The sequence below is a fragment of the Oncorhynchus nerka genome, linkage group LG3 (assembly GCF_034236695.1).
Source record: "Oncorhynchus nerka isolate Pitt River linkage group LG3, Oner_Uvic_2.0, whole genome shotgun sequence".
Lineage (NCBI taxonomy): Eukaryota > Metazoa > Chordata > Actinopteri > Salmoniformes > Salmonidae > Oncorhynchus > Oncorhynchus nerka.
This window is the reverse complement of record NC_088398.1, coordinates 60,818,777-60,845,840: the sequence shown is the minus strand read 5'-3', so window position 1 is coordinate 60,845,840 and position 27,064 is coordinate 60,818,777. Positions and strand designations below refer to the sequence as shown.

Genomic DNA, 27,064 nt, shown 5'->3' with positions numbered 1-27,064 from the left:
TTGTTCAGTGAAATCATCCCATGTGAAGAGTCAACTCTATTACCAGCCTGTTCAACCTCTTTCATATCGTCTGAGATCCCCAAGGATTGGAAAGCTGCCGCAGTCATCCCCCTCTTCAAAGGGGGAGACACCCTGGACCCAAACTGTTACAGACCTATATCCATCCTGCCCTGCCTATCTAAGGTCTTTGAACGCCAAGTCAACAAACAGGTCACTGACCATCTCGAATCCCACCGTACCTTCTCCGCTGTGCAATCTGGTTTCCGAGCCGGTCACGGGTGCACCTCAGCCACGCTCAAGGTACTAAACGATATCATAACCGCCATCGATAAAAGACAGTACTGTTCAGCAGTCTTCATCGACCTTGCCAAGGCTTTCGACTCTGTCAATCACCATATTCTTATCGGCAGACTCAGTAGCCTCGGTTTTTCGGATGACTGCCTTGCCTGGTTCACCAATTACTTTGCAGACAGAGTTCAGTGTGTCAAATCGGAGGGCATGTTGTCCGGTCCTCTGGCAGTCTCTATGGGGGTGCCACAGTGTTCAATCCTCGGGCCGACTCTTTTCTTTGTATATATCAATGATGTTGCTCTTGCTGTGGGCGATTCCCTGATCCACCTCTACGCAGACGACACCATTCTATATACTTCCGGCCCGTCCTTGGACACTGTGCTATCTAACCTCCAAACGAGCTTCAATGCCATACAACACTCCTTCTGTGGCCTCCAACTGCTCTTAAACGCTAGTAAAGCCAAATGCATGCTTTTCAACCGTTCGCTGCCTGCACCCGCACGCCTGACCAGCATCACCACCCTGGATGGTTCAGACCTTGAATATGTGGACATCTATAAGTACCTAGGTGTCTGGCTAGACTGTAAACTCTCCTTCCAGACTCATATCAAACATCTCCAATCGAAAATCAAATCAAGAGTCGGCTTTCTATTCCGCAACAAAGCCTCCTTCACTCACGCCGCCAAACTTACCCTAGTAAAACTGACTATCCGACCGATCCTTGACTTCGGCGATGTCATCTACAAAATTGCTTCCAACACTCTACTCAGCAAACTGGATGCAGTTTATCACAGTGCCATCCGTTTTGTCATTAAAGCACCTTATACCATCCACCACTGCGACTTGTATGCTCTAGTCGGCTGGCCCTCGGTACATATTCGTCGCCAGACCCACTGGCTCCAGGTCATCTACAAGTCCATGCTAGGTAAAGCTCCGCCTTATCTCAGTTCACTGGTCACGATGGCAACACCCATCCGTAGCACGCGCTCCAGCAGGTGTATCTCACTGATCATCCCTAAAGCCAACACCTCATTTGGCAGCCTTTCGTTCCAGTTCTCTGCTGCCTGTGACTGGAACGAATTGCAAAAATCGCTGAAGTTGGAGACTTTTATCTCCCTCACCAACTTCAAACATCTGCTATCTGAGCAGCTAACCGATCGCTGCAGCTGTACATAGTCTATCGGTAAATAAATAAATAATAATAATAATAATAATAATAATAAATAAAGTCTGGTGTTCAACCTTCCCAAGTTCTCTCACGTCACCCCGCTCCTCCGCTCTCTCCACTGGCTTCCAGTTGAAGCTCGCATCCGCTACAAGACCATGGTGCTTGCCTACGGAGCTGTGAGGGGAACGGCACCTCAGTACCTCCAGGCTCTGATCAGGCCCTACACCCAAACAAGGGCACTGCGTTCATCCACCTCTGGCCTGCTCGCCTCCCTACCACTGAGGAAGTACAGTTCCCGCGCAGCCCAGTCAAAACTGTTCGCTGCTCTGGCCCCCCAATGGTGGAACAAACTCCCTCACGACGCCAGGACAGCGGAGTCAATCACCACCTTCCGGAGACACCTGAAACCCCACCTCTTTCAGGAATACCTAGGATAGGATAAAGTAATCCTTCTCACCCCCCTTAAAAGATTTAGATGCACCATTGTAAAGTGGCTGTTCCACTGGATGTCTTAAGGTGAACGCACCAATTTGTAAGTCGCTCTGGATAAGAGCGTCTGCTAAATGACTTAAATGTATTTTTACCTACCTCATCCCCATACTGTTTTTATTTATCTACTTTTCTGCTCTTTTGCACACCAATATCTACCTGTACATGACCATCTGATCATTTATCACTCCAGTGTTAATCTGCAAAATTGTAATTATTCGCCTACCTCCTCATGCCTTTTGCACACAATGTATATAGACTCCCCTTTTTCTTTTTTTTCCCTACTGTGTTATTGACTTGTTAATTGTTTACTCCATGTGTAACTCTGTGTTGTCTATTCACACTGCTATGCTTTATCTTGGCCAGGTCGCAGTTGCAAATGAGAACTTGTTCTCAACTAGCCTACCTGGTTAAATAAAGGTGAAATAAAAAATAAATAAATAAAAAACTCATTTAATTAAAGTTCATTTCGTAACTAAATTGTTTATATTTGAAGGATTTAATAATTGGCAATTATGTCTACTTATGATGAGGTAAAAGGTTTATGTTTGTCTCCATATGATATGGGAAATATATCCAATGCAAAAAACATTATTTAAATGGTATTAATATTATTTTGCATTATTTCCGTTAATTCCTATATATTCTCGTTAATTCCCACCTCTGAATATTTCCACCTCTGAATATTCCCCAAAATGTGCAACCCTGCCAATTATTGTGGCTGAAATAGGCGAATCCACATACTTTTGATATATATAGCGTACATTACTGATTAAACCCCTTGCTCCATGCTCTGGAGGCTAACACAAGTCTATGACCATAATAACAAACAAGCATCGGTCTTCCTTATAGAGCAGTAACAGAGATGGTTGGCATAGTAACAGAGACATGACACTCTGTTCAGACCCAATTACCTTTCAGTCAACTGGATACAAGGAAGATGTGGACAAATCAAAGACCCTGCCTGCATTCACCAGTAATTGGGCTGTTCCCACAAAAACACACAGGGAGATCTTAACCAACTGTACGCAATCTTGGAGAGAGAAATCTGGCCATCTGCCCCTCCCCATCTCTCCATCACACTGCCAGCGAATGTGCCCACCATGCTGCCAGTAATGCCACCCTGCACAAAGCTGTAAACGTAGTCTAACATATATCTGACTGCAGTAAGTCTCTATAACAGAGATACTGCCACCTCCCCTCTCTCAGTCTAGGGGTTGGGGAGAGAGGTTTGTTATCCAAGTTCCCAGCCAGGACAACGTCATGTGTGTGTGTGTGTGTTGGTAGGAGGTTGGTGTGCATATATAAAGCGTATATAAAGCGTGTGTGTTCAGGGCCTCCTTTGCTCTCACGTGCAGAAGCACAGCTGAGGAACCTTTTCATCAGCGAGAGGAGAGGGCTAATTATGAAGACAGGGAGAGAGAGGAGTAGAGAGAGTTGGAAGAAAGAGAGAGGGGGGCTGGATGAGAGGTGGGATAAGGGAAGATGGAGAGAAATAGAAAAAGAGAGGAAGGAGAGAGGGGAAAGAGAAAAGACAGGGAGATTTAGAGAGGATGAGAGAGGGGCAAGGAGTGCACCTGCCACTCTTTCTATTCTGTTGTTTTCTCTCTCTCTAAAGCACACACACTCTCTCCTCCCACCCTATGATGGAGGATGGCACTGGCCCCCTCTCTTCCTCCAACACAGAGAGAGAGAGCGAGAGAGTGAGGGAGGGATGTAAGAGGGAGGAGAGAGAGACAAATAGAGGCAGACTCATTCTGTTACCAGTGCGCTCTGCACTCCTCTCTATGCCATTACCTCTCTGTGACGCTCTCATACGCTAACACACACACACACACTTTGTTACTGCACGCTACACACTTATCCTGAGGACACACACACAGACAAAAAGACTGTGCGGTTGTTGAGCGGGAGCGGCATGGAATGGAACCTCAGAAGGATGGACAGTGAACTGAGACAGATCAACCCAGACCTGCTGCAGCCCAGCAAGAGCATCAAGAAGCCCTCCTCAGGCACCATCACTCTCAATGTGGGGGGCTTTCTCTATGCTGCACACCGCACCACCCTCAGCCGCCACCAGGGGTCAGTGTTGGAGGAGCTGGCCAGCGGCAGGAAGCCCATCCAGCACACGGACTCCATGGGCAACCCCTTCATCGACCGCGACGGCCCCGTGTTCAGACATATCCTCAACTTCCTGCGGACCGGAGACCTGCAGCTGCCCGACGACTTCCGAGAGGTGGGCCTTCTGAGAGGAGAAGCAGAGTTCTACCGCCTCAGCGGATTGGTGGAGGCCATTTCAGAGTGGGAGGGGATGCGGGCGGCGCAACGGGAGCCCGCCTTCCTGGAGGTGACTGACGAGAGGTCGCAGGGCTTCAAGGTGTACTGCAGCGACCCCTCCTTCATCGACAAGATCAAAGGGCGCCTGGTTCAGATCTCAAAGAGCCGGCTGGACGGCTTCCCGGAGGAGTTTGAGGTGTCGTCCAACGTGATCCAGTTCCGCCACTTCATCAAGTCGGACCCTGGCTCCAGGCTGGTGTTGAAACAGGACAGTACCTTCCTGTGTACCCTGGAGTGTCTGAAGCTAGAGACGGTGATGCTGGCCCTGAAGGCTGGCTTCTCTCTAATCAGCTCTCTGGACAGCAGCAAGGGATCTGTGGTGGCCGCAGAGGCTCTGCACTTTGTCAAGTAAGAGAGGGTGGGGAGAGGCAGGGAAGAGGGAAAGCTGGGGGAGCAGGATCAGGAAGGGAATGAACAGGGAGGTGGATAGAAAGGGGACGACTGGGAGAGAGGGGGGCAGGTACAGTAGGTAGTGAGGGAAACAAGAGGGAGACGAAGGGATGAGGGAAGGAGAAAGGTGTCTATTCCAGATTGACCTCAAGCCCCTAGATTGAAACTGACTGGAGTCCAACCGAAGAGTCAAGAGAGAGAGAGCATCCACCCTCACTGCTGCAGGACAGGACACAACCTCTCAGAGGACCAGTCCCCTACTGAATTAAACATACATAAGCTGCTTTCTCCATCCAGGCTGCTTCCCCTTCAAACCAGCCTTAGTGCACCGTGAGGTATTACAGTGTGTGTTTTCGGTTGCTGTGTTTTGAGTGGTTGTGTGACCAAGCCTTTCTCTGGATTCTGAGGTACAGTTGAACACTATACCTCTGACTGACTGTTGCTGATCATTGGACAAAAAAACTATTGTTTAATTGCAGCAACTTGCCTGACTAGATGGAAGGGAGGTCAGTGTGAATGCCCTGCAGCAGAGAAGCACAGAGAGTTTAGACCCAAAGGTTCAAATCTAGCATGATGCATGTGCAGTGAAGATTTTCAAATCAGACACCAACATTGTGATTGTAAGTGCTGTGAGTGAGTATGTGACAATGTGTGTTATTTTGGAAATGTGAATGTTTTGTTTCACACAAAATAAAAGTCATGAATATCGGCATGATTTTATTATCTAATATTTTCCACAAGTCATGCTGGCATTTGTGTCTACTCTATTATATACAGTACAAGGGGACTTGTATATCACATTTAATTGCATCAACATTATGACAGTTGATTAAGGCAGACAGAGCTGACCATAGCGCTTTAATAGAATAGACTGGGAACTAATGTATCAGACGTAGAACTGTAACAGAGTTAGCAACTTAGAAAGTCAGCTTAGTGTACTGAAACATGCATCCGTGCCCAACATCCCAGAGCAGTCACCTCACACCAAACATGCAGTGTTTTGACGTACAGATTTAGGATCTTTAATCACCGTTGCCGAACCTTCTTTCATTCAGGAAAAGTAAAACATGCAGTGTATTTGAGGCTTAAAAAAAAAGCTTCTGAAGTTTATAATTTCCACTTTGAAATTTCAGACTTGATTTATCCTTAACAAAAATATATCAACTCGTACAAAAATGTAAATGATTTATAATCCATATAATAATTCACATTTCCTGTTTCTGAAGGATTATTTTCCTGCTGTAGCAAACTGGCTCAAATTAAGATCCTACATCTGTAATGTAATAACCTACCTGAAAGGATCATAATCAAATCTGAATTCCTATATTAAATCTCTTTTCCCATTTCACTACATTTATCAGTTTTTTATATTATTTTTATTTAACCTTTATTTAACTGGGCAAGTCAGTTAAGAACAAATTCTTATTTACAATGACGGCCAAACCCGGCCAAACCTGGATGACGCTGGGCCAATTGTGCACCGCCCTATGGGACTCCCAATCACGGCCGGACATGATACAGCCTGGACTCGAACCAGGGACTGTAATGACGCCTGAGATGCAGTGCTTTAGACCGCTGCGCCACTCGGGAGCCCAATGTTATAAGCCAACATTTCATATAGGAAGTGATCACTGGTGAGTGAGGTTAGTGATTGACAGTTGTGCAGGTGTCTTCATCCCAGGGCCTCTAGGATTTATGCTCCCCAGACCATGGAGACTATTGATATTTTAAGAAGTGGGTCCGGAAGGCAGTTCAATAAACACTGCTCTCTTCCCTCAAGGTGTACCTCTTTTTACATCCATATCTCAAACTTTTAAATGTGTAGTACTATCAATTATTTCACTTTGCATTTAGGCCAATACTACATTCCACGACAAGACTAAACATATTGAATCACTAATTGTGTAGTTATTTCCCAAAACTCTGCTAAAGGGGTTGTTGTTGAGCAGTGGGTCAGTATTCCATGAAATGTTTGTACCGAGTACTGGTGGTAGAGTATGATACGGTGCACCTCTGACTAAGCAGACATGTTTCCTTTAGTTTGGACAGAGTCCCCTGCCTCCCAGTGCTAATTATTTTACCTCCTTGTAATTCATCTCTGACAGAACCCTTCTGACACAAGGCAACAGATGGTGTGAGAACAGAATATTAGGAACTAAAATAACCAAACTCAGTCTATGCTTTAAGTATAGTAGCTGTAGTGTTGACCACATAATACACCCACCTCTACTTAGCCTGCATCTCAAACCCCCTGGAAGCCATCTGTTGTAGCGCACTCCTTCTTCAGACCTACAGCCCCCTACTCATGACACACACAGTGAACACTGTCTCTGTTTCATACTACTGAACACATCCCTTCAGACTCAAGCTCCACGCACGCACGCACACTCTCTTCTGGCATTGGAGAAAACACGAGGCTCCCAGAGCCAGCAGTATGCTGAGGGGGACATCAAACCTAAGAGCTTTTTAATTGCAGATAAGGCCCATCCATATTTGATGAGGTACCACTGTGCCTATTAGCTGTTAGCTCAGATTGGTGAACATCTCAGCCACAGGTGGCAGAGAGAGTGAGAAAGAGATGGAGGAAGAGGGGTAGAGGAAGAAGCAGTGGGATCAGGGAGAGAGGGGTGGGGATTAATACAGAACAAGAGAACAACAGAGAGGAAAATACAGAAATACAGAGCACACAGCTTATTAAAAAACAGAGGCAACCAATTAACTGATTAATATTCAGATTAATATTCACTGTTTGTCTCCACACTGACTTTCTTCTCTCTAATATACACACACACACACCGAGCTTGTTCCTTATGGCATTAAGTGTCTCCATGTCTATGCGTAACTAAGGGAAACAACTAACATTCCTAACTATCCTTTTACCCCTGGAATGATTCTAATGGATGGATCAACTACAGCCAACCTAGACTGACAAGAGGCCAAGGCTAGAGGGGAAAGAGGGCTAGAGGGGAAAAGAGGGCTAGAGGGGGAAAGAGGGCTAGAGGGGGAAAGAGGGCTAGAGGGGGAAAGGGGCTAGAAAAGAGGGCTAGAGGGGAAAAGGGGAAAAGAGGGCTAGAGGGGGAAAGAGGGCTAGAGGGGGAAAGAGGGCTAGAGGGGGAAAGAGGGCTAGAGGGGGAAAGAGGGCTAGAGGGGGAAAGAGGGCTAGAGGGGAAAAGAGGGCTAGAGGGGGAAAGAGGGCTAGAGGGGGAAAGAGGGCTAGAGGGGAAAGAGGGCTAGAGGGGAAAGAGGGCTAGAGGGGGAAAGAGGGCTAGAGGGGGAAAGAGGGCTAGAGGGGGAAAGAGGGCTAGAGGGGGAAAGAGGGCTAGAGGGGGAAAGAGGGCTAGAGGGGAAAAGAGGGCTAGAGGGGAAAAGAGGGCTAGAGGGGAAAAGAGGGCTAGAAGGGGGAAAGAGGGCTAGAGGGGAAAGAGGGCTAGAGGGGAAAGAGGGCTAGAGGGCTAGAGGGGGAAAGAGGGCTAGAGGGGGAAAGAGGGCTAGAGGGGGAAAGAGGGCTAGAAAGAGGGGAAAAGAGGGCTAGAGGGGAAAGAGGGCTAGAGGGGAAAAGAGGGCTAGAGGGGAAAGAGGGCTAGAGGGGAAAGAGGGCTAGAGGGGAAAGAGGGCTAGAGGGGAAAGAGGGCTAGAGGGGAAAGAAGGCTAGAGGGAGAAGAGGCAGAGAAAAAGATGAGAGGAGGAAGAGGCAGGGAGAAAGAGGGGGCAGAGAGAAGGGAGAGGGGGAAGAGGAGAGAGGCAGAAAGAGGGTAGAGGAGGAAGAGGCAGAGAGGGGGGTGAGGGGGAAGAGCCCGAGAGAGGGAGGCATAGAGAAAGAGAGAGAGAGAGGAGAGAAAGGGAGAGAGAGGAGAGAAAGGGAGAGAGAAAAAGGCAAGGGGAGAGAGGAGCCATATGAATGGCAGAGAAAGAAAGGCAGATGAAAAGAGAAAGAAAGGCAGAGAAAGAGACAAACACACACAGCCGAATCAATCACTTTGTTAAGGAGCTGAGCCACATGCTGCGGTCTCTCTCAAATAAATCACCAGCCTTCAGTAAGCACTAAATAACCTATAAACCTCGATATTCGAAAGAATCTGTACATTCTAAACAATATTTTTATGTTCTACACAGGCCCAATATATACACACACACTTGTACATTATCTATGTAGTACATACACTCCCCTCCACATGTATTTGGACAATAAAGCTACATTTTAAAATGTGTCTCAACAAAGCATTTCATATTTTAGAAGTAACTGTTCATAATAGGTGACAGTACAGAATTTCCGTTTTTATTTGAGGGTATGTTTATACATATCTGTTTTACCATTTAGAAATAAAGCACTATGTATCTAGTCCCCCAATTTGAAGAAGTAAGCTAATTGGACAAATTCCCTTACAGTGTAGGAATATACGCTATGTACGGTGCATTCGGAAAGTACTCAGGCACATTTTTGTAAATGTTGATTGATTCACCAGTTTTTTCCCCCCTCAATCTACACACAGTACCTCATAATAACAAAGCAAAATCAGGTTTTAGAAATGTTACAAAATGTATTCAGACCCATTACTCAGTACTTTGTTGCACCTTTGGCAGCGATAACATCTTAGAGTCTGCTTGGGTATAACACTACAAGCTTGGCACACCTGTATTTGTGGAGTTTCTCCCAGTCTTCTCTGTAGATCCTCTCAAGCTCTGTCAGGTTGAATTGGGAGCGTCGTTGCACAGCTATTTTCAGGTCTCTCCAGAGATGTTAGATCGGGTTCAAGTCAGGGCTCTAGCTGGGCCACTCAAGGATATTCAGAGACTTGTCCCGAAGCCACTCCTGCATTGTCTTGGCTGTGTGCTTTGGGTCGTTGTCCTGTTGGAAGGTGAAGCTTCGCCCCAGTCTGAGGTCCTGAGCGCTCTGGAGCAGGTTTTCATCAAGGACCTCTCTGTACTGTGCTCCGTTCATCTTTTCCCTCAATCCTGACTAATCTCCCAGTCCCTGCCGCTGAAAAACATCCCCACAGCATGATGATGCCACCATCATGCTTCACCGTAGGGATGGTGCCAGGTTTCCTCCAGACGTGACACTTGGCATTCAGGCCAAAGAGTTTAATCTTGGTTTCATCAGACCGGAGAATCTTGTTTTTCATGGTCTGTGTCCTTTAGGTGCCCATTGACAAACTCAAAGCAGGCGGTCATGTGCTGCAGAGATGCTTGTCCTTATGGAAGGTTCTCCCACCTCCACAGAGGAACTCTGAAGCTCTATCAGAGTGACCATTGAGTTCTTGGTCACCTCCCTGACCTAGGCCCTTCTCCCCCGATTGCACAGTTTGGCCGGGCGGCTAGCTCTAGGAAGAGTCTTGGTGGTTCCAAACTTCTTCCATTTAAGAATGATGGGAGGCCATTGCGTTCTAGGGGACCTTCCATGCTGCAGACATTTTTTGGTACCTTTCCCCAAATCTGTGCCTCGACACAATCCTGTCTCGGAGCTCTACGGACAAATCCTTCAACCTCATGGCTGAGTTTTTTGCTCTGACATGTAGTAAAATGTGGGACCTTATATTGACAGGTATGTGCCTTTCCAAATCCTGTCCAATAAATTGAAATAACCACAAGTGAACTCCAATCAAGTTGCAGAAACATCAAGAACGATCAATGAAAATAGGATGCACCTGAGCTCAATTTCAAGTCTCATAGCAAAGGGTCTGAATACTTATATAAATAAGGTATTTTTTATTTGTAATACATTTTCTAAAATCTGTTTTCACTTTGTCATTATGGGGTAGTGAGTGTAGATTGATGAGGATGTTTTTTTTTTACAATTTAATCAACTTTAGAATCAGGCTGTAATGTAACAGAATGTGGAAAAAGAGGAAGAAAAACTCTGGACCACCTATAACTCCACACACAGAGTATACAAAGCTCTCCCTCGCCCTCCATTTGGCAAATCTAACCATAATTCTATCCTCCTGGTTCCTGGTTACACGCAAAAAATAAAGCAGGGGGCACCAGTGACTAGATCAATAAAAAAGTGGTCAGATGAAGCAGATGCTAAGCTACTGGACTGTCAAACAGGCAAAGCGTCAATACAGGACTAAGATCTAATCGTACTACACCGGCTCCGACGCTCGTCGGATGTGGCAGGGCTTGCAAACCATTACAGACTACAAAAGGGAAGCACAGCCGAGAGCTGCCCAGTGACACGAGCCTTTCAAACAAGCCAAACTACTTCTATGCTCACTTCGAGGCAAATAACACAAACATGCATGAGAGCACCAGTTGTTCCAGGAAGACTGTGTGATCACGCTCGCCGCAGCCGATGTGAGTAAGACCTTTAAACAGGTCAACATTCACAAGGCCGCAGGGCCAGACGGATTACAGGACGTATACTGTGAACATGCACTGACCAACTGGCAAGTGTCTTCACTGACATTTTCAACCTCTCCCTGCCCAAGTCTAATACCAACATGTTTTAAGCAGACCACCATAGTCTTTGTGCCCAAGAACATTAAGGTAACCTGCCAAAATGACTATCAACCCGTAGCACTCACATTTGTAGCCATGAAGTGCTTTGAAAGGCTGGTCATGGCTCACATCAACACCATTATCCCAGAAACCCTAGACCCACTCCAATTTGCATACCGCCCTAACAGATCCACAGATGATGCAATCTCTATTGCACTCAGGACCGCCCTTTCCCACCTGGACAAAATGAACACCTATGTGAGAATGCTATTCATTGACTACAGCTCAGCATTCGACATCATAGTGCCCTCAAAGCTCATCAATAAGCTAAGGACCCTGGGAGTAAAGACCGCCCTCCGCAACAGGATCCTGGATTACTGACGGGCCGCCCCCAGGTGGTAAGGGAAGGAAACAACACATCCGCCACGTTGATCCTCAACACAGGGGCCCCTCGGGGTGCGTGCTCAGTCCCTGCCTGTACTCCCTGTTCACTCATGACTGCATGGCCAGGCACAACTACAACACCATCATTATGTCTGTCGATGACACAACAGTGGTAGGCCTGATCACCGACAAGACAGCCTATAGGAAGAAGGTCAGAGACCTGGCCGTGTCGTGCCAGGACAACCTCTCCCTCAACGTGATCAAGAAAAAAAGAGATGATTGTGGACTACAGGAAAAAGAGGGCCGAGCATGCCCTCATTCTCATCGACGACGCTGTAGTGGAGCAGGTTGACAGCTTCAAGTTCCTTGGTGTCCACATTCCCAACAAATTACTATGGTCCAAGCACACCAAGACAGTCGTGAAGAGGGCATGACAAAGCCTATTCCCCTTCAGGAGACTTGGCATGGGTCCTCAGATCCTCAAAAGGTTCTACAGCTGCACCATTGAGAGCATCCTGACTGGTTGCATCACTGCCTGGTATGGAACTGAGCGGCCTCCGACCGCAAGACTGGGGCCAAGCTTCCTGCCATCCAGGACATCTATACCATGTGGTGTCAGAGGAAGGCCCTAAAAATTGCCAAAGACTCCAGCCACCCTAGTCATAGACTGTTCTCTCTGCTACCGCACGGAAAGCGATACCGGAGCGCCAAGTCTAGGTCCAAGAGGCTTCTAAAGATCTAATCAAATGGCTACCCAGACTATTTGCATTGCCCTACCCCCCCTTTACGCCGCTGCTACTCTGTTATCATGAAGATATCCCTCTAGTGGTGTAGGGGCTGTGCTTTGGCAAAGTGGGTGGGGTTATATCCTTCCTGTTTGGCCCTGTCCGGGGGTGTCCTCGGATGGGGCCACAGTGTCTCCTGACCCCTCCTGTCTCAGCCTCCAGTATTTATGCTGCAGTAGTTTGTGTCGGGGGGCTAGGGTCAGTTTGTTATATCTGGAGTACTTCTCCTGTCCTATTCGGTGTCCTGTGTGAATCTAAGTGTGCGTTCTCTAATTCTCTCCTTCTCTCTTGGAGGACCTGAGCCCTAGGACCATGCCCCAGGACTACCTGACATGATGACTCCTTGCTGTCCCCAGTCCACCTGGCCGTGCTGCTGCTCCAGTTTCAACTGTTCTGCCTTATTATTATTCGACCATGCTGGTCATTTATGAACATTTGAACATCTTGGCCATGTTCTGTTATAATCTCAACCCGGCACAGCCAGAAGAGGACTGGCCACCCCACATAGCCTGGTTCCTCTCTAGGTTTCTTCCTAGGTTTTGGCCTTTCTAGGGAGTTTTTCCTAGCCACCGTGCTTCTACACCTGCATTGCTTGCTGTTTGGGGTTTTAGGCTGGGTTTCTGTACAGCACTTTGAGATATCAGCTGATGTACGAAGGGCTATATAAATAAATTTGATTTGATCATCTATGCATAGTCACTTATCTCTACCTACATGTACAAATTACCTCCATTACTTTGACTAACTGGTGCCCCCGCACATTGACTCTATACCGGTACCCCCCTGTATATAGTCTCGTTATTGTTATTTTACTGCTGCTCTAATTACTTGTTACTTTTATTTCTTATTCGTATTTTTTTTAAACTGCGTTGTTAGTTAGGGGCTCCTAAGTAAGCATTTCACTGTAAGGTCTACACCTGTTGTATTTGGTGCATGTGACAAATACAATTTGATTTGGTATACCATAGGTGGATGTACTGTACCTGCTCTTTATATGACAGACTGACCAGGTGAATCTACGTGAAAGCTATGATCCCTTATTGATGTCAAATGTTACATCCACTTCAAATCAGTGTAGATGAATGGACGGACAGGTTGAAGAAGGATTTCTGAGACATGGATTGCGTGTGTGCTATTCAGAGGGTGAATGGGTAAGACAAAAGATTTAAGTCCTCCCTTTGAACGGGGTATGGTAGTAGGTGCAAGGCGCACCGGTTTGAGTGTGTCAAGAACTGCAACGCTGCTGGGTTTTTCACACTCAACAGTTTCCCGTTTGTATCAAGAATGGTCCACCACCTAAAAGACATCCAGCCAACTTGACACAACTATGGGAAGCATTGAAGTCAGCATGGTCCAGCATCCCTGTGGAATGCTTTTGACGCCTGAGGCTGTTCTAAGGGAAAAAGAGGATGCAATTCAATATTAGGAAGTTGTTCCTAATGTTTTGTACACTCAGTGTATATCAACGCAGACAGCGCTAATTGCGTCCATTAATGATGTCATTCCTACAGAAGCCATGCGCGGAATGTCAGTAGTAGTTGGTTCATGCAATTTTATGTCTAAGTGTTTTATTTTTTTCTGCGTTCTGCACAGCTCTGGCATGCAGCAGGTATTGATTAAGAGGTTGCTTAGCAACAGGCTACAGAAGCTGGCAGTGAATAGGCTCAGCTGCAAGTACTGTTAGAAAGCCATTCCTCCCTCTTGCTCTCTTTCTCTCACCCCCCCCAACCAGCTCTCTTTTTTATCTTTCTCTCCCCCTCTCCTCTCTCCCGCTCTCTTCCTCGCTCTTCGTCTCTCTCCCACTCCTACAGGTTGTGGTTCTCTCAGTAAGTTTTTAATTGCAATTGGTCAGGGGTGAAACTACTTCCATCTAATGTTCCAGTAGTTTCAGAAGCTACGGTAAACAGAGCAGCCAGGTCTGGTGAGCAGAGCATAGAGATTCTCTCTGTAGAGAGAGAGACAGATCATTTTTTAATAACACTCTGTACTCCGCTATTACTGTAGACACGCAGTCAGCCAAGACCCCTTTGACTCTGTCTGGAGATAATCATACTGCATTACACACAGCAGAAAGAGCCCACCTGTTGTGGAGTGGATGAGTGATGCTGATATACAGTACACAAATCCAGGCAGTCTCCTGAGTGCATCTAATTGCTTTGAGCAAAATTCCCCGCTGTCATGTTCGTCGTCGGTTTGTCGGTCTTCGCTGCCTCCATCTCTCGTAGGATCAGATGCAGCTTGTAAGAAATGTAGCAGTCTGAATCCGAGGCAGTGAGCACGTTTGGGCCATCAGAGAGGTTACATTTTAGAGGCAGCCATCTTGGCACTATAGAAAAATCTTAAGCTAATTTCCTGCAATTATACACCTTTCTCCATGGAGCTAAGATTTTATTTAGCAGTTTTAAAGCAAATGTCCTACAATTCTATACATTTTGCCATGTAGCTGAGGAAATGTGGCAGTTTTAAAGTTAGTTTCCTGCAATTCTATGCATTTTTCCTTGGATAATGCTGTGTTCTTTTGCTCAAACAAAATGAACACTGCTAAATGTATTGTTTTGTGATTTTTCTATTCTCCCTGACAGTCGAGCTTTTCTTTAGGTGAACAATCCCTGATAAAGTGATACCATTTCAAGCCCAAAGTTTCATGTTTTCATTTTGGACCGGATTCATCACCGTGCCTGTTGTGTACAGTAGCCTACAGTATTCTAGGAATAGGTCTTACCTAGCCCCATTCACCAAAAGTTCTGCAGTCAACACAATTATATTAACTACAAAGATCAAAAAGTGCCAAACCCCCTCAGACCTGCTCAGTTCTCTCTCCAGACAGTTTCCCTGCCCTCTCCTACTGGACATGTCTCTACTCTCCAGCTCAGCTCTAGATAGAAGACCTCATTTAATTCATCAAGCAAGGGCTGCTGCTGGAATAGAACAAATATGCAGTGTCTGATGGGCTGAGAAGCTGGGTGGATGTGCCAAGGCTGGTGTGAAAGCTACCAGCCCAGGTCCAGATGGACATCATCCAGCCAGAAGTGGCAGCAGCGTATTGTTCAGGCAGGAAAAGTAATTGTTTCTCAGAGACGGTCACCTTTTGCTCTGCTCTCTCACAAAGGAGGCAAGTGTTGCCAGGAATAATCAGCAGGAAATGTTCACACAGAGTCAGCTGACTGAATAACTGCCTGCCTACTCTTCCACTATGCCCTCGATGGGTGAATTAGAAAGCTAATTGTTAGAATTCCAAATCTGTCAATTCCCTCAATGAGAATTTGAAGGCGAGTTTTCTGGATTTGAAAATCTTAACTCAGAATGGCTCACTCCGCATCACCATTTACAGGAAACTTACGGGCCACAATATCCTCAGGGTGGACAGTTTTCACTCCGCAACGCCGTATTTTTGACAGAAAAGAGGATTTTGATGAAAAAGCTGTGAAAATGTATTCTAGGTCTCAGCAACGGGGATACAAACCAAGAATGCTAAACCAGTCTCTCACCAAAGCAAAATCTCTGGAAAGAGAAAGTCTTCTCAAAACACACCCACAGGCCTAAAAAACCCAAGCAAAATGATTCTGTGCAGATCCTTTCAAGCTCTGGCAGGTTGGATGGGAGCGTTGCTGCACAGTTATCTTCAGGTCTCTCCAGAGATGTTTGATCGGGTTCAAGTCCAGGCTCTGGCTGGGCCACTCAAGGATATTCAGAGACTTGTCCCGAAGCCACTCCTGCATTCTTTTGGCTGTGTGCTTAGGGTCGTTGTCCTGTTGGAAGTTGAACCTTCATCCCAGTCTGAGGTGAACTCTGGAGCAGGTTTTCATCATGCATCTCTCTGTACTTTGCTCCGTTTATCTTTGCCTCGATCCTGACTAATCTCCCAGTCCCTGAAAAACATCCCCACAGCATGATGCTTCCACCACCTTACTTTACAATAGGGATGGTGCCAGGTTTCCTCCAGACATGACGCTTGGCATTCAGGCAAAATAGTTTCATCAGACCAGAGTATACTGTTTCTCATGGTCTGAGAGTCTTTGGGTGCCTTTTGGCAAAATGAAAGCGGGCTGTCATCTTCCTTTTTATTGAGGAGTGGCTTGTGTCTGGCCACTCTACCATAAAGACATGATTGGTGGAGCGCTGCAGAGATGGTTGTCCTTCTGGAAGGTTCTCCCATTTCCACAGAGGAAATCTAGAGCTCTGCCAGAGGGACCATCGGGTTCTTGGTCACCTCCCTGACCAAGGCCTCCCCCCAATTGCTCAGTTTGGCCAGCTCTAGGAAGAGTCTTGGTGGTTCCAAACTTCTTCCATTTAGAATGATGGAGATCACTGTGTTCTTGTGGACCTTCAATGCTGCAGAAATGTTTTGGTACTCTTCCCCAGATCTGTGCTTCGACACAATCCTGTCTCAGAGCTCTACGGACAATTCCTTTGACCTCCTGGCTTGGTTTTGCTCAGACATGCACAGTCAACTGTGGAACCTTATATAGACAGGTGTGTGCCTTTCCAAATCATGTCCAATCAATTGAATTTACCACAGGTGGATGCCAATCAAGTTGTAGAAACATCTCAAGGATGATCAATGGAAACAGGATGCACTTGAGCTCAATTTATAATCTCATAGCAAAGGGTCTGAATACTTATGTAAATAAGTTATTTCAGTTTTTTATTTGAAAAAAAAATGTAAAACCCCATTTTCGTTTTGTCATTATGGGGTATTCTGAGTAGATTGCTGAGGATTTGTATTTTATTTTTTAAATACATTTTAGAAGAGTGTAATGTAAGGGGTCTGAATACTTTCTGAACGCACTGTGAAAATGGTGTGTTTCTATGTTTCTCTGTGACATCACAAGGTAGGATTCAGTATATTAAAAAAAACATTTTCACTTTTGATGATGTCATTGGGTAGAACTTTTTAACGTAATTTTTTCTTCTTCTACAAAACATAGAAATGCACATTTTTACATAGTACCAGTCAAGGTTTGGTGTGAGTTGGTATATACACACCTGTTTTTCCACTATTCTTTGTCACCCTGATGAAGGCCGTTGTAGCCGCAACGCATTGGTGCACCACAAGCCTATGTCTCATGAGGGCAGCAGGTGGCCTAGCAATTAGAGAGGCGAGCCAGCAACCGAAAGGCTGCCAGTTCCAATCCCAGGTCTGACAGGAACTATCTGTTGGGAAGTGAGTTGGCAGGCGGAAGGGTTGCTGATATCAAGTCCTATATACCTGTTGTTGTGCCCTTGAGCAAACCCCACACAACAACAGCCCAATGGGGGCCCAGTGTGGCAGCCCCCTGCACCTTTACAAAAACATGGATCTGTGTCTTTCAGGGGTTAAAAGTAGAAGTCAAATGTCAGTCTGACCAACAAAGTGATCTTAATCAATTTATCTTTGTTCTATATTATTTCATTCAATGATCAAAGAGAACCTCATGGATTAACTATAAACCAAAGATGCACACCTCTCCTGTGTCTCTACAGTAGGCTGTTTAAAATAAAGTTGGGTATATCTATTTGATGAGAATTGTTTTATATAACATTTGAAAGGGTTAAAACATAAGTCAGTGCATTAGAGTAATCATAATAACTCTGTCTACAATAGAGCAAGGCAAAAACAGGAGTATAAAATAGTTTGTCGACATTTCAGCTACAGCTTTTAAGACAAGTCAACTGAAATAGGCCAAACGAGAAGTCTTGATGATGAATCTCTCCATTGCTTGAGAATGACGACCCAAATCTAATCCGATTAATCTCAAGGAGTCTCATCTCTTGAATATTTATGATTCACCAACTCAAAAGGCACCATATACCGTCAACTCAAAATGAAACATATCTCCATGGTGTTTTACCAGTACTAGAGCAGAGTAGGGCAGTAGTCTTACCTGCAGAGGTTTCAGTGAACACAGCCAGGGTCTGCCCCCCCACACTATGCATGGTGAATGGGTGGTCCCGGGGAGCTCGTACAGACACTGCTTTCTCTCCCAGGGCAGACAGGCTGGTTAGGTCCTCATTCAGGGTGAACGACACCTAAAGGAAACACCACAGACCTTTGGATCCGCTAACATCCCAGCATGGATGCAGGCTTTTGTTCAAACCAAGCAGTTAAACCTCTGATTCAACTAATCATAGTCTATGAATCTATAAACATGACTTCCAATAATGAAAATTATGTTCTAATAATACAGCTACTGTTTTCTAGAACGCTTCCAAAAGTTTGAGGTATTACTGAGGACAAGGAACAGTGTATGGGTTTACAGTGACACCTCGTGGCAACAAGTAACATACTTACATCTGCTTTTCCTTGTTTCCTATGAGGGGGGGAAATGCATTTACTTTCAGTTAACTACAACATAGGCTACACTAATTGTCTCATTAGACAGCTGATTCCTGAAGAAATATGTTACTGAATTTCGGACCATTTATAACTAGCATCACCAACTACAAAATTGAGCATGATGTCCACTGCAAAAGTCAACATTTCTATGTCTGGTAGTGTTGAACCCCTCTGAAAATCAGTCATATGTTTTCAGTAATGAACAGATGTGGAGTTATAGCTAATGGTCAGTGTTTACTTTACAATCTTGAGCTTTCCAATTTCTCCTTTTCCGGATGCTTTGGCCCACTGCTGGGCCAAGTACTTGGGAACCTGATTAGGTCAAACAAAAGTTAAAAAGAGACCGGAGGTTTTAATTTAGCTAGCCAAATGCTAGGCTATTCCTCAACAAAACCGTCAGGTGTGACCAATATGTGTATGGATATGACTTACCGTTTAATTAGATTTTAGGCAACATACCTTTACTAGCCATACACCGGTGTTTTGCTTAGCTCCGGTTAAATCAACCTCCGTTTTTTCAGACATAGCGGCAGAACCTTTGATGAGGTACTTCAGGACACGTGAAGTTGCTAACAGTGGAGTCACAGACAGGTTACAGGAAATACAACGCACGAGAAACCTCACTTCGATCAATGAAGAGCACACTACACAGCGGTGATGGATAATACAATCTGAATAACATTGTGCAAGTGTGAAATGATTTTATGGTGAATTTGGTCAATTTTATTTATTAGCCTATTGGTAAGGTTGTAACTATACGTGGACCAGAATATTTGATCCCACTGGAATTCACAAATGTTTTATAAAAATACAGTATAAATCAGAGGTGGTACCAAGTCACTATTATTCGAGTCACACGCAAATTTCAAGTGACAAGGTCTCAAGTCGAGTCCCAAGTAGAACGGGTCAAAACTCAAGTCAAGTCCAAGTCGTGCATTCTAAGAGCCCAGTCACAAGTTTTCAAGTCAGGTCTCAAGTCAAGTTTAAAAAAAATCTATATATGCAACAACTTGTTCAACTTCAAATCATTGTCGTCTATTTACTGAGGCTACCAGACAGCCCTTTTCATTATTTTGTCTACAACACATTTTGATGTGCCATTGTTATTGTAAAATAGGAACCTTGTGGCAGTTGTAAGGGCATGAAATCAGCAGAAGACAAGGCAGGTTGACATGCTCAGTGTATATTTATTTACAGGTCTTGGTGATCCAATGGTGAACGCGGGTTATATTTAATTAAGCAATAAGGCCCGACGAGGGGGTGTGCTATATGGCCAAAATACAAGGTCTGTTCTTAATTACGACGCAACGTGGAGTGCCTGGACACAGCCCTTAGCCATGGTATATTGGCCATGTACCACAAACCCCCTGGGGGCCTTATTGCTATTACAAACGGGTTACCAATGTAATTAGAGCAGTAAAAATGGTCATACCTGTGGTATATGGTCTGATATACCACAGCTGTCAGCCAATCAACATTCAGGGCTCGAACCACCCACTTTACAATACAAAATATACACGTAGATTTACCAAATATACAGAGCCAATAGACCCAAATAAATAGCCTCCGTATCAGGCTTAACCTGTTCTATCTGAGCAGACACAAGTAGAGAGCAAGACTGTAACCTCCCATTGAAAAACCAAATCGAATCAGGCAAACAGGTAGGCCTAAATAATATAAGCTCGTGGCCCCCAGGACCATACAATTACCCAATTGGCAATTACAACCAATAACCTGGTACTACAATGTAAAAGGCAATTTCCACATCCATTGTTACATTCGTCTTATTCAGACTTAATGATTATTCATGATATTTCAACAACATGCATACATGGAACAATCATTTTCTCTTATCCAACGTTCTGACTCCAAAGCGTGGAGCGCAGGCCACGTAGCCTATTTCGCTGTGCCCTGGGGCGCGCGCGCTCACATTACGCACAACCAGAATGACAGACATAGGACAAATGCCACGTTCAAAACAACTGGAAACTCGGAACTGGGAATTCAGACATTTTCGACTTCCGAATTCAGTGCGCTCAAAACAACTGGAAACTCTGGAAAAAAACAAGCTCCGACTGGGAAAATCATTTGGAACGGTGATCCAACTCGGGAACTTGGGCCTCTTTCTAGAGCTCCGACTTTCCGACCTGAAGATCACTGACGTCATGATTTGAGTTCGTATTTTTCCGAGTTCCCAGTTGTATTGAACGTAGCAACGGAACTCCGACTTAACCTGTGAAATATGATGAACAAAGCAGTGGCGGTGTTGCCATTTAAGATGTGGGAGGATGATCATGAGCATAGCCTTATTTCTATTACAGCATACTGGATGACTGTCATTCATATTCCATTCACCCAGGTGAACATAACATCGATAGGTTTAAGGTACTACATGATAATCAAATTGTCCCTATGCCCACATCATGAGGTTGCTAGCTACAACTTAGCCTATGAATGGAAGTTTACAACGTAGGTTGATAGAAATTTGAGTAATCAAGATGACAGACATTGACACATTCAATACCGCCTTGCACACTCTTGCCAGCATATAGCTGATCTAGGGTGTATTCATTAGTCTAACAGTTGGAAACAAGAGTTTCTACTGGACAAATTCAGGTAAGTTTATCCCCGTTTCGTTACGTTTGCTTCTATTTCAAAATCGTTAGCAGAATCGGCGGAATGAATACACCCCTGTATACACGCAAACACAGTTCACTTTCATCGCAGCCACATACAAACTGCATGAATGATCACTTATATCGTTGTATTCCTTCACTCCTCCTCTCATCAGATCAAATCAAACTTTATTTGTCACATGCGCCGAATACAACAACTGTAGACCTTACCGTGAAATGCTTACTTACAAGCCCTTAGCCAACAGTGCAATTCAAAAAAGAGTTAAGAAAATATTTACCAAATAAACTAAAGTAAAAAATAATAAAAAGTAACAATAAAATAAAATAACGAGGCTATATGCAGGGGGTACTGGTACAGAGTCAATGTGAGGGGGTGCAGATTAGTTGAGGTAATTTGTACATGTAGTTAGGGGTGAAGTGATTATGCAAAGATAATAAACAGCGAGTAGCAGCACTGTACTTAACAAATGGGGGGAGCGATATAAATAGTCTGGTGGCCATTTGATTAATTGTTCAGCAGTTTTATGGCTTGGGGGTAGAAGCTATTTATGAGCCTTTTGGTCCTTGCCATGTGGTAGCAGAGAAAACAGTCTATGACGGGTGACCCAATTTTTGGGGATTTCCTCTGACACCGCCTAGTATATAGATCCTGGATGGCAGGAAGCTCGGCCCCAGTTATCTACTGGGCCGTACGCACTTCCCTCTGTAGCACCTTATGGTCAGATGCCGAGCAGTTGCCATACCAGGTGGTGATTTAACCGGTCAGCATACTCTCGATGGTGCAGCTGTAGAACTTTTTGAGGATATGGTGACCCCTGCCAAATCTTTTCAGTCTCCTGAGGGGGAAAAGGTGTTGCCATGCCCTCTTCATGACTGTCTTGGTGTGTTTGGACCACAATAGTTCGTTGGTGATGTGGACACCAAGGAACTTGAAACTCTAGACCCGCTCCAATATAGCCCCGTCGATGCTAACGGGGGCCTGTTCAGCCTGCCATTTTCTTTAATACACGATCAGCTCATTTGTCTTGCTCACATTGAGGGAGATGTTGTTGTCCTGGCACCACACTGCCAGGTCTCTGACCTCCTCCCTATAGGCTGTCTCATCGTTGTCGGTGATAAGTCCTACCACTGTTGTGTCATCAGCAAACTTAATGATGGTGTTGGAGTCGTGTTTGGCCATGCAGTCATAGGTGAGTAGGGAGTACAGGAGGGGACTAAGTACACACCCCTGAGGAGACCCAGTATTGAGGATCAGCGTGGCAGATGTGTTGTTGCCTACCCTTACCATCTGGGGGCAGCACAGCAGGAAGTCCAGGATCCAGTTGCAGAGGTGTTTAGTCCCAGGGTCCTTAGCTTAGTGATGAGCTTCATGGGCACTATGGTGTTGAACGCTGAGCTGTAGTCAATGAATAGCACTTTCTCATAGGTGTTCCTTCTGTCCAGGTGGGAAAATGCAGTGTGGAGTGCAATTGAGATTGTGTCATCTGTGGATCTGTTGGAGCGGTATGCGAATTGGAGTGTTCTAGGGTATGCGGGAGGATGCTGTTGATGTGAGCCATGACCAGCCTTTCAAAGCACTTCATGGCTACCGACGTGAGTGCCACGGGGCGTTAATTATTTAGGCAGGTTACCTTCGCTTCCTTGGCCACAAGGACCATGGTGATCTGCTTGAAACTGTAGGTATTACAGACTTGGTCATTGAAGACACTTGCCAATTGGTCCACGCATGCTTTGAGTACACGTCCTGGTAATTCATCTGGCCCTGCGGCTTTGTGAATATTGACCTGTTTAAAGTTCTTGCTCAAAGAGAGAGTTGTCAGACAGTCATCCAGAACAGCTGGTGCTCTCGTGCATGCTTCAGTGTTGTTTTCCTCGAAGCGAGCAAAAAAGGTATTTAGCTCGTCTGGTAGGCTCGCGTCACTGAGTAGCTCGCGTCTGGTCTAGCTTTAGCTCGATGCGGATGTTGCCTGTAATCCATGGCTTCTTGTTCGGGATATGTAGGTACGGTCACTGTGTGGACTACGTCGTCGATACACTTACTGATGAAGCCGATGACCGAGGTGGTATACTACTCAGTGCCTTTGGATGAATCCTGGAACATATTCCAGGCTGTGCTAGCAAAACTATCCTGTAGCGTAGCATCTGCGTCATCTTACAACTTCTGTATTGCGCGAGTCACTGGCACTTCCTGCTTTAGTTTTTTCTTGTAAGCAGCAATCAGGAGGATAGAATAACGGTCAGATTTGCCAAATGGAGGGCGTGGGAGAGCTTTGTATGCATCTCCGTGTGTGGAGTAAAGGTAGTCTAGAGTTTTTTTCCCCTCTGGTTGCAAATGTGACATGCTGGTATAAATTAAATAAAAACGGATTTAAGTATGCCTGCATTGAAGCCCCCGGCCACTAGGAGCGCCGCGTTTGGATGAGCATCTTCTTGTTTGCTTATGGCCTTATAGTTGGTTGAGTGCGGTCTTAGTGCCAGCATCGGTTTGTGGCGGTAAATAGACGGCTGCGAATAATATAGATGAGAACTCTCTTGGTATATAGTGTGGTCTACAGCTTATCATACGGTACTCTACCTCAGGCGAGCAATATACCTTGAGACTTCTTTTCTCTTCGCTTGTGGATAGCTTCCTGTGACCAGGCAAAAAATTGCTTTCCAAGCCAAACCTTCATATCATAACCGCTACACACAGCTTACATCATCCTACATTGTTGTCACCATATTAACATCGTAGTCAACATAACTACTAGAACTAACGCGCTTAAACCCCCTACAATCAGTACAGTATACAGTCAGCAGCAAGCAGTTTAGCAGTTACACCGGCGGGTCCCAGTGGCAATAAATTATTCACAGAGGAGGATTGTCCTCCCCTTCCTCCTCCAAGGAATCTCCACTGGAACAAAGGAAACCATACATTGAATTAACTTCTACCTCATGAGTCTTGTGAATATTCATGAGCACAATAAAAAAAAGCACTCTCCACTGACGGGAGTTTGTAGAGCGCAGGTGAAAAGCCGCGCCTGTGGTGCATCTTTGCCACAGTAATAATTAATTTTAAACCAATTCCAAATGCATTAAATTATAAATTTCAAGAAGTTGTTACATACCAAAATACCAGTAGACCTATGCTAGTAATTGTTGCCCTATTGCTGATGAGCTTGCAAAGTATTCTTGATCACCAAACTGTTTTTTGGCGCTGCATATTCATTTATTATGGCAATCCTTTCTTCCTGTAATTTGAAGTTTGCGCTGCGCCCGATCCTATATCCATACAGCAAATCGTCAATCTGTTTGCTTGTTTACCACCCTACCTGTGTTGATTGACAGTTTATTGGTCCAATCAGAGTGCCGAGTGTAAGTTTCACTAGCCAATCTGTTTCAGTTTTTTTGCCAAGGGCGTTGCTGCGTCTACTGTCTTTGGTAGCATGTAGAGTATTCCACGTTGACTCTGTGCAACAAAATGAGTGATAAAACATTACAAAACCTGGACAAATAAATTAAAGTAATCAGTCTCAAGTCAAAATTGAGTCCCAAATCTTGAGGCTCCAAGTCCAAATCAAGTCTCAAGTTATGTTATTGTCTATCAATTCCAGTCTCATCAAAACATTCGTGACTGGAGTCAGACTCCAGTCCAAGTCATGTGATTCAAGTCCACAACTCTGGTATAAATACAGTTCAACTCCAGATGTTCACTCTATGATTTAATGACATTAGCTAATTTACCACTAGATGGAGCTGTTCCACATGACTAGATTAAGGGAAGGGAGCAACTTCAATCACAATTGGGCTGCTGAGGCAGATATGTAGGCCTGCCTGTATGTCTGTAGGGTATTTATGTGGATAACCTGAACATTGGAGTTCTCAACTATAACTATTTTGAGCTTAGACCACCAGGTCAACACTATCACCTGTTGCTCCTGATGTTGTTGAATAGGCACATTTCCTCTGTGCCTCAGAGATCGCTCACCACATTGTGACCCAGTAGCACCATGTCCTGGTCCACACAAACCTCTGACTCCTAAAGGACTGATCTCAGAGCCTCTCGCCTGCCTACCTTTCACCACCTTAACATTTACCTCAGAACCCTTCACCACATCAGGGCACTTCCCCCACAGACTTCCCTCAGCCTGGCAGTTCTTACCTTCATTATGGGAGTGTGTCGAAAGGCTATAAACAAGGACAGAGGCAGACAGATCATGCAGTTACTGTACAGTAGCATCCACACAGGCACACACTCAAGCTCGAGCACATACACATGAATGTATGCACAAACATGCATACATACAGTACAATTGCAAGATACACGCTTTCAGGACCAGTCGGGCTGATACAACATAGTGTGATTGGCAGTACTATGGAGAATACCTGGCGTATACTCAAGAGTTCCTACTCAGTAGATTCTCCACACCTTTTTCTCAGGGCTCAGATTTCACTCTGGCTGTCTCTGTGGTTTTTCTTCAGACCTGAGAGAAGTGTTGACAGACCTCCTCTAACCCTAAATGAACACTGCCATGGTCATGACTCAGGCCTTTGATTCCCCTATCAGGGTCAACATTACTTTGAGGTTTGCATTTATGTAATTGCGAGAGAGAGCGAGAGGATTTTGCTTCATTCACCAGTCTATCGTTGCTTCGGTTCATAAACTCTCTATTTTCCTATCACTCACTGCAGGATGAGAAGGGTGGACCATTCATAAACATTATTAGATTCAGTTAGCTAGGCAGCGTAGCTACATGATGCAATACTTCCCAGACTCATAAATCTATATATGAAGGGCCAAATGAAATCATGCTATGGTCGCTTAACTTACTGTTATGTTTTCAAAGAAAGAGAGCAATGTTGTTTTACACAGAACTACATGTTTGTGTAAAGTACGCTGGTTGGCACTGTATACTGTAATAGTCTTGTTAATTTGAAAGACTATCAGTCAGATATTTTTTATTTTTTCCTTGCTGTCAAGTCAGTGATATCTGTGAAATGTATAAGTGCTAACTGAGATGTGTGTTTATGAAGTGGCGCCATGGAGGAGCTTGAACAGGTTGTTTCAGGTGTGTTTAACTTACCTCTGTTGATTGATCATCTAACAGAGATGTAATATGTCCCTGTCTCTGTCACTCGGATCAGCCTCTGCCCTCCTTTCTCCTCTGGACTAGAAAGACAGGTCCAAGGAGCAGGATCAGAACAGTATGTCTAACTGACTGGTCATGTACTGGTGATCACTGTGGGGACAATAGACTCCACAATAGCATATGCATTAGTTGAAACTCAATGTCAAATTCAAATCTCCCTACCATCATATCTAAGCCAATATGACAACAATGTCGATGAACACTTGCAAATCAACTAGACTGGAGTACACAACACACCCGCCTCTCGCCATAAGCGATCTGGCCGTTACCGAGAACCACATACCAGATTATTGAACAGGATTTTGAACAGGGTCGTTAGCATTAGAAAAAAATGACAATTCTTGCCCGACCTAGCTCAATATCTATGCGACCTAGCTCAATATCTAAACTTCGGATAAGGACACTACAGCATCTGGTGACTACAGTGACCGGAAACATGAACGAATACAAACAGTGTAGCTATTCCCTCCGCAAGGCAATCAAACAAGCTTAGTGTCAGTATAGAGACAAAGTAGAGTCGCAATTCAACGGCTCAGACACGAGAGGTATGTGGCAGGGTCTACAGTCAATCACGGACTACAAAAGGAAAACCAGCCCCGTCGCGGACCACGATGTCTTGCTCCCAGACAAACTAAACAACTTCTTTGCTCGCTTTGAGGACAATACAGTGCCACTGACACAGCCCGCTACCAAAACCTGCG

At 45.0% G+C, this 27,064-nt stretch overlaps 2 protein-coding genes across 2 annotated transcripts in view; one reads left to right on the top strand and one right to left on the bottom strand.

Moving 5' to 3' along the window:
- Positions 1-19,270, bottom strand: part of LOC115115859 (general transcription factor IIF subunit 2) — a 45,970-nt gene extending 26,700 nt beyond the window's left edge. Inside the window, exons 1-4 of the mRNA XM_029644345.2 lie at positions 19,058-19,270; positions 18,837-18,910; positions 18,554-18,572; positions 18,147-18,291 (exon numbers count right to left, since the gene is read on the bottom strand). Coding sequence (XP_029500205.1) covers positions 18,147-18,291; positions 18,554-18,572; positions 18,837-18,910; positions 19,058-19,123 — 304 coding nt within the window. The 5' untranslated portion in view covers positions 19,124-19,270. The remainder of the gene's footprint in view (positions 1-18,146; positions 18,292-18,553; positions 18,573-18,836; positions 18,911-19,057) is intronic.
- On the top strand, positions 3,782-4,637 carry LOC115115848 (BTB/POZ domain-containing protein KCTD4-like). The gene has a single exon (XM_029644335.2). It carries the CDS (start codon positions 3,867-3,869, stop codon positions 4,635-4,637), a length of 771 nt encoding a protein of 256 aa, XP_029500195.1. The 5' UTR covers positions 3,782-3,866.
- Positions 19,271-27,064: the final 7,794 nt, after the last annotated feature.

Excerpts from the sequence above, each read along its gene's own strand:
- LOC115115848 (XM_029644335.2), top strand. The coding sequence starts at position 3,867 with ATGGAATGGAACCTCAGAAGGATGGACAGTGAACTGAGACAGATCAAC.